Genomic DNA, 7,934 nt, shown 5'->3' on the forward strand with positions numbered 1-7,934 from the left:
AGAGAGAGTATGAGGATGAATTCAATGACTTATTATTTGTATTGGATGACAATTTTGTCATCTAAAAATTTATTTTGAAAATATTTATCAAATTTTTAAGTGAATTTTGTCATCTAAAACTTATTTTTAAAATGTTTATCAAATCTTTAAATGTTTTTGATCAAATTATTCCTAAATAGTTACTTAATATCAATTAAGTTTTAACATTGGTCATTATTCACCTTTTCTTAACTTGTCACTATAGAGCAATTATGTTTAATTTTGGTCACCAAAATATAATTTTTCCAAAATACAATAAAACGTTGTTAATTTCCTGCCACGTGTCGCAAGCTTCCGATGTTAGTACCTCTTCTTCAATACATTTAAGAGCACCTGATCCGAGAGAATCTCTTTTAGACACGAGGCATCTTTACCTAACGAAACAATCCAGGTTCTTATCCAAAAGGAGTTTAACACGATTTTAACCAGAGAATCGTCAGTTCCCACGGACCAATACAGGCGTGCATGACAGTCCCCTAACGACTTGTATAATTCAAAGAGATTCTAAATGACAACAATACCCTCACCAAACGCGAGTGCTCTACACGCCTTAAATAACGCAGTAGCCTTCCATCTCCGAGTCAACAACCAATCAACGGTAGTAACGACGCCACGTCACATAGTTTACGGTAACTTTTTCTTCTCTCTAAATCTCTCTCTCTCTCCTTTCTTCTCTTTCCTGTTTCAGGCACCGCACCTATCTGGATCCCAAGTCGCGATCCATGTAAGGTCGTCTAGGGCTTGAATTGAACCTCATCGTATATGTGTACATATATATATTATATAGGTCGATGTCGTCCATTAAAATGGAAGAGAGCTTCTTCGATTTGGTGGACTTTGTGAACAGACCAGCGGTGGTTGAAACATTCGTCGACATATTGCTATGCACAGTCCCGATTTGGCTCGCGGTCATGATCGGGCTCCTGATCGGGTGGTCCTGGAGGCCTCGGTGGACGGGTCTGGTCTTCCTCGGGCTCCGATCCAAGCTTCGATTCCTTTGGACGGCGCCGCCGGGGTTCGGGGCTCGGCGGCTCTGGTTTGCCTTCACGGCTCTCTCGGCATTCTCAGTTGGTCGGACGCTTTGGTCCAGGTTCAGAGGGAAGTACCAAAGCTCGGCTTCGGCGACGTCAGCTCCCGGTGAGGCTCCGTCGGTGGTCGGAAGTGGTGGCGACATTAAGTAAGTTTGGATTTTCAACTCATTTTGTATCTATATCTATTTCTAATTTACGATTTAGTTCATATGTATGTGTGTGTGTGTGTGTGTGTGTGTGTGTGTGTGTATGATTGAAGTGTATTTTTAAGATTGTTTTAGGGGCTTGTTACCAAATTCATTAGTCAATTTTATGGAATTAATGGTCGAAACAGGATATTTAAGTTTTTTCTTTTTCTATTAGATTTTTGTATAACTAGGGTAGAATGATAGAGATTGTGATTAAATTTTTTTTTTTTAAATAACCACATCTTACCTGATAGCGCAATTGAGGTTTGATGAATGTACTTTAGGTACAGATTCTTGGTGAAGTATGCGGGAACATTGATAGTAAATGATGTTGTTGAGGTGGATGGAATTTTGTCAATACTGTGTGTGTGTTTATTGGCTTTGTCAATAATCCAGGTAAGTCTGTGGTCATGTTACTCGGGCATTGGTTGATTTACTGTCCATCCCTATGCAATAATGTTGTTGGGGTGGTTCTAGATTTCTGAAGAACTTATGTTTGTGCAGAAGGGTTTATTGATAGTTAAAGTGGTTGTCTTTCGCAGTTATTGCATGGGTGATGTGTGGGGAAGATGAGCTACGGAAGAATTTTAGGATTATTTCTACTTTTCAGTCTTCAGTTATTTTCCAAAGCCATCTAGTTTCAAAGAGAGAGTTCTTGTTGCTTGGAGATTGAGTTTATTGGTGTTTCCCGTTGGTTACTAAATATGTTTTTCAAACATAACGGTTGTTTAGTGTTAACAATGTTAAGGAGAACCTCATTTATAACAGTGCAGATATATGCTTGAAAATCTATACTTCATATAGAACAAGTTGTTGAGGTGATTATAGATTTGTGAAGAACTTGTATTTGTGTGCATTGGCTCATTTGCTAGTTCAGACGGTTGCCTATTTGCAGTGTTGCATGGGCTGTGTGCATGTGAGATGATATATGGTAGAATATTGGAATAATTTCTACCTTTCACTCTTTAGATTTTTTCCCATCCCTAAAGATGTGTTTTTTAAAAGGGTGTGAAACTGTGGATTCCTTATGAGTTGCTGTAAGGGCATTTCCCATCATTTGCTATTTGATTCGAGATTTTTACACAACATTATTTAAACATTTTGATGTCCCAGTGATTAGGAGAACTTCATTTGAACAGTTGCATGTGCTTGAAAATCTGAACTCTGCGGAATGATAATGTGGGTGATGGCAGCTTTCGGATTTTGGCTGTAAGAATTTGAGGAGCAGTTCCTGATTATCATATTTTGTTGCTTTTGAAGAAGATAAAGGGTTGATTGACCTCAAGGAATTTCCATTTATAACATAATGGCTGTTGAAAAGTTAGATTATTATGAATTACAACTTAGACAGCAACTGTTCTTCAATTTTTGCTGCAAAATGTCGAAAAGGTTACTGATTAATGGTTACTCACTTATGAGGAAGATTAGCAGATTGGATAGCTCATTTACAATTTTCCTTAGGTTTAGTTACAGCTATATAAAACAATTATTGTTTTTTTTAGTTTGCTAAGTTGTTATGGTGTATGACTCTCTCCCATTTGTGCACTTCTGAGATAGGGTTGATTGGGTTTCTGTTTCATCCAAATTACCAATCAACCACTGTTTGATGCAGGATGGCTCTGATTGACGTGGCACAACTCCTAGGATTACCCTATTGAAATAAAAGAAAGAAATATATTGAGGTTCAGGCATCTCACCAACTGTAGTGTGTCTTATTACAAAAGGCACAAGAGGCAATTATATAATTCTCTAATTCTATCATTCCTGAAAGGGAAGTTACAAAAAGAAATGTTGCATTACCGTATATAGTCAAACAAAAAATGGCTTCTTAAAATCCAAGCATTTAGGAGCGCAAGTGCTTCACGAAGTTGGGGACCGTGTGGCATCCGTGTCAGTGATCCTGCCATAAGGGGGCATACAGAACACAAATGGTATAACATTTCTGGATTTTATTGCACGAAAAAGAAAATATAGCCTTGTAGAAGTAGAAAACTAGAATTACAATGATTTTCACAGGAGCATATTTCTTGTGCCCAAAGCTGGGATCCCTTCCAATCACTTCCTGCAGTCTTACCTCCCCCCCATCCCCCCACCCACCCACCCCTTCCTGCAGTCTTGCCTCCCCCCATCCCCCCACCCACCCCCTCCCTCCCTCCCTCCCTCTTTTCCATGTGGTAAATAATAAAAGCGTATTTTTGTCCTTTTTCGGTTGGCAAGCGTAATAAAGTAATTTCAAAGTCACAAAACACCCTTATGTGCACTTAGTTAAAGGTTGACGTTTGAAAAGCTCCCAGTGAGACCTGATTCTTCTCTGTTTAACCCGTGCCGCGAAAGGTGAGTTCTCTTTTCTGATACATTTGGCATGTCTGCCACTGAATTTCTTCATTCTTACAGTGACTTACTTAAATGAACTGGTAAACCACTTTGAGAGTTGTATGGGTAGAACCTAAAGGATTCTAAGATGCGATCACAAACGTTGGAGGAGTGAGTAGGTCGCTTTTAGTTCAACACTATAGGTTTCTCAGATGTGATCAGAAGAATCCTACGAGAGGTGAATAGGTCACATTTTGAATTTAATTGCTTGTATATATGTTATTCAATTTATCATAATTCATGCATCAACATACTTATAAAAGAAAATAATTCACGCATCAACGTTCATCAAGCAATTAAATAAAGCAAATCAAGAAAGAATAAAGAGAGAAACTGTTGTATTATAGTTGTGCAATAAATCATACTGTTTGACAAGCTGTCTATTGTAGTTGTTAAAGTGCTAAGATTACATAGCATGGGATTGTGTTTTCAATTCTTACCATAGTTCAAGAGAGTCAGAGAGCTTGTCTTGCATAGGGAATGTATTATTTTATTTAAAAGAACCACAAAAGTACAGAGAAACTTGATGGCATCCCCTCAATACAAATCAATGGAAATGAAAAAGACCATTTTCAATACGTCTATCTGATTTCTATAGAGCTGTTGTTTTTCCTTATTTTCATCTCATTGATTGTAACAAATTTATTTTTATTGCACTTGACCACCACATCTATATTATTGAAATTTTGAACTTTGATTTTTAGGCTTAATTGGTTTGTTGCCTCCACTTTGTTTGCAGGTCCAATGCAGAAGACTCTCAGACAGAGCAAAATATTGTCCTGGAGAATGATCTCGAACACCTATTGCAGCTTCTTGATGGAATGGGTGGGGAAGTAGGATGGCAAAGTCTGATGGATCGTGCTACCTCAAACATGGCATATCAAGCTTGGCGCCATGAGCCTGAGGTAGATTTTGATCTTCACTTTGATAGTAAATGTGTGTCTTTCATGTGCTGAAAGAGACCTTCAAGAAGACCACTACCCAGAGTTGGTCTTCGTTAATTGAGAGTAATGAGAGTCGTAGATGGGGTACAAAACTTATGTTTGGTAGTATTTGCTCCCTAGCTCCATTAAATCGAGTTTAGTTTCTAAATCTTTCTTTTTAACAAACTCCCCCCTCCTAGGGACCCCTCACTCTGGTACGTATCTTTATTTATTGACAGTGCCTGGTCCCTTTTCCCTGCTTATCTCTATCTCTCGTTAGCTCTTTGATAGCATCCAGACTGCCTCAGTTATAGGAAATCTGCAATAAAAAAGCCAGCAGTTCAAGACTACAGGGAAAACAATTCCCTTCCACTTCTTAATTAAGTTAATTCACTTACAGAAACTATTATAATGAGAGAAATTCCCATGTGTGGCATGAAATGCAGTAGTACTTACATTTTGCCTGTAGGAAAAATTGAACAATATTGTTTTTAGTCATAGCACTTGGTGGTTGGTTAGACAGTACCTATTTCTGACCTCTGAGCATATGACGGAACTTTCTTACTATGTACATAAGCAGGTCTGTGAATTACGTTCTTTTAAGTTTTTAAGATTTCCTTTTTATAAGAATTTATCATTTTTTAAATAATTTGGAAATTGCAAAATAACATAACAAGAATTTTTTTTATTAAAGTTCTGGAGTTGGCCTGCAAGTGGGCCATTTGGTTCAATGATGGCTGATATCTGGTTCTTTGCATGGTTTTCCTCTATTATGTCTATAATATTTTTTAACACTAAATCGAGAATCTTGTACACATATTTTCTTTAGGAACTCTCAAACTGTAAAGTTTCTGGTAGAAACCAGGTATTCCCTTCCATTCTCATTGTTGTTTGAAGATTGTATGCATTTATGCCTGTTTGTGGATCTGTTCCATCAGAATGCCCCCACAGTGTATCGTAGCAGAACTGTCTTTGAGGATGCAACGCCAGATCTTGTTAGAGACTTCTTCTGGGATGATGAGTTCCGACCTAAATGGGATCATATGCTTACTTACTCTAAAATATTGGAGGAGTTCCCTGATACAGGGACGACGATAGTCCAGTGGATAAAGAAGGTTTGTCAAATATTTGACCTGTATTAGTAAGTTTGTCTTTTGATTTTACTTGTTAAAACAAACTATAAATTGATACCTTGATTGTTCCTCCGATATGCAGTTTCCTTTTTTCTGCAGTGATCGAGAATATATAATTGGTCAAAGAATATGGGAAGCTGGAAAGACTTTTTATTGCGTGACGAAGGTACTAATTGCTTAAGAGATTCTTATTTGCTAAGCTTTTAGCTTTTCATTCTCCTCTAATGAACAACCTCCATACCTTTCTTTGGTTGGCACTTGGCACACTGAATTCTCAATAGATTGCACTGGATTGAGATGGCATTGATGACTAGAAACCCCTAAGGGTCCGTTTGGTTAGACGGAAACTAGTGGTGGAAAGTGAAAGTAAAAGAAAGTGAAGTGAAGTGAAAGAAAATTAAGTTTCCAACTTCAATTTGGTTAGCATGAAAAATTTTCAAGAAAATTATGTAAAATTACTATTTTATTGTTTGAATAGCATGTAAGTTACCATAAAAGAAAGGTTAATATTGTAAGTTTACAAAACTTTCTCAAGAAATCAAAATTTTCTTGTGTTTTTTGGAAGAAAATTTTGTAGGAAAATTAGGTAGTTATGGAAAGTAATTTTCCTCAAAATTTTCTTTTTCCTGCTAACCAAACTTCTAAAATATTTTTAAAAATTCCGTTTCCTTTCTTTTCTTGCTATTTCTGTCTAACCAAATGAAGCTTGTTGGTTGTTTAACATGAATTTCTTCCAAACCCAAATTGAAAAAAAAAAAAAAAAAAAAAAAAAAATTATATAAAGGAAAAGAAATAAAACATGATAAATTGAAATACTTACCTACTGTTAGTCTAATTTGTCGGCTCCATCACAGAAGTCTTAAGCAGTGTTATAGAATCTCCTTGACATCAATTTGAAGGTTAAAGGCTCCTTTATTCTTGCATTATTTCTCCCACTTGGCAAAAATTTTATGCTAAAGAAATTTATTTCTCAGCACCGCACTATTGCTATAAAATATTAAGATCTAAAATGGTTTAACACTTTTGCTGTGTGCATGAGAAGGTTTCCGCTATCACATGCCTACATTATTTGTGCACACTCCATTCTGCTATTCATTCATTTGCTGGAGTTTTCTTTGGACAACCATTTCCAAAATGTAGATATAATTCTGTTTTCTTTTTCACTTGCATTCCACATACCATGTGTACAAATTTGTATTGACATGCAACCTTCAATGTTGAAGGGGGTGCCATATCCAGGTCTGCAGAGGCGTGACAAGCCTAGACGTGTGGATCTTTATTTCTCAAGTTGGGTTATCAAGCCTGGTAAGCAATGTCAGATAACACTGTTAACACATGATGCCTGCAACACATTCATGTTACTTCTAGTTCTAGCTAAAATGCAAATTATGTAGTATCTTGATTGGTTTAATTTTGAAAAACGGATGTAGTGCAATCCCGTAAAGGAGATGGACAGTTGTCTGCCTGTGAGGTGACTCTTGTGCACTATGAGGACATGGGAATCCCCAAGGATGTGGCAAAGTTGGGTGTTCGTCATGGGATGTGGGGAACTGTTAAGAAGTTGCATTCTGGCTTTAGAGCATATCAGCATTCCAGGAAATCAGGGGTGTCATTGTCAAGAAGTGCAAAGATGGCAAGAATCACGACAAAGATTTCGTCTGATGAAAGTGTTGATTCTTCGGTGCCCATAACCGGTGAAGAAGATAAAGGTATAGCTGAGGATCTTCTGGACAGGGATCGTGGTGGCCTTGATTGGAAATGGTTAGTTATAGGTGGAACTGTGGCTCTCGTCTGTGGACTCCATTCAGGTGTAATCGGGAAAGCCTTGTTACTCGGGGCAGGGAAGAGAGTACTTCGGAGGTGAGGCTTGACTAGGTGACCGGATGTAGTAGAGTTGTACTTTGCTGTCCTGAGGATCTGCAAGAACCTCATTTACATGTTAAATTATTAATTCTTGGTAATATAGATATATTTAGTTCTTAATATTTTTTTGGACTGAATTGGCTCTCTGCCTCTCCCCCTAAACTATAAAATTCCTTTTGCCAATATCCTTCTCTGGGAAAAGATAATGGTAAGGCTCGCGGGCTCACATTTTCAGAATCAGATTCTCTTCTTGATACATGTGAAACACCTATTTTCAGAATCAGATTCTCCTCTTGATACACGTGAAACACCTATTATATTTTGAAACAGAACACGTGTGAAATCATTATATCGAGAATTCAACACATGCAAGACTGACATCAA

At 37.4% G+C, this 7,934-nt stretch overlaps 1 protein-coding gene across 2 annotated transcripts; it reads left to right on the forward strand.

Moving 5' to 3' along the window:
• Positions 1 to 710: 710 nt before the first annotated feature.
• LOC132275049 (uncharacterized) lies at positions 711 to 7,672 on the forward strand. Of its 2 annotated transcripts, XM_059776421.1 has the most exons (7): positions 711 to 1,216; positions 4,371 to 4,536; positions 5,384 to 5,419; positions 5,493 to 5,669; positions 5,770 to 5,853; positions 6,911 to 6,992; positions 7,118 to 7,672. In XM_059776421.1, the coding sequence occupies exons 1-7, from the start codon at positions 831 to 833 to the stop codon at positions 7,549 to 7,551; spliced, it is 1,365 nt and encodes a 454-aa protein (XP_059632404.1). In that variant the 5' UTR covers positions 711 to 830; the 3' UTR covers positions 7,552 to 7,672. The 2 variants fall into 2 exon arrangements, with proteins under 2 accessions (XP_059632404.1, XP_059632405.1); XM_059776422.1 differs by lacking the exon at positions 5,384 to 5,419 and having other exon boundaries at positions 712 to 1,216.
• Positions 7,673 to 7,934: the final 262 nt, after the last annotated feature.

This window comes from Cornus florida, unplaced genomic scaffold, assembly GCF_030987335.1.
Source record: "Cornus florida cultivar Cherokee Brave unplaced genomic scaffold, ASM3098733v1 CherokeeBrave_3.0.0_Hap2_Chr09, whole genome shotgun sequence".
In the NCBI taxonomy this organism is placed as follows: domain Eukaryota; kingdom Viridiplantae; phylum Streptophyta; class Magnoliopsida; order Cornales; family Cornaceae; genus Cornus; species Cornus florida.

Excerpts from the sequence above, each read along its gene's own strand:
- LOC132275049 (XM_059776421.1), top strand. The coding sequence starts at position 831 with ATGTCGTCCATTAAAATGGAAGAGAGCTTCTTCGATTTGGTGGACTTT. Across the intron at positions 1,217-4,370 it reads GGAAGTGGTGGCGACATTAA|GTCCAATGCAGAAGACTCTC; the intron begins GTAAGTTTGGAT and ends CTTTGTTTGCAG. Across the intron at positions 5,854-6,910 it reads CTTTTTATTGCGTGACGAAG|GGGGTGCCATATCCAGGTCT; the intron begins GTACTAATTGCT and ends TCAATGTTGAAG.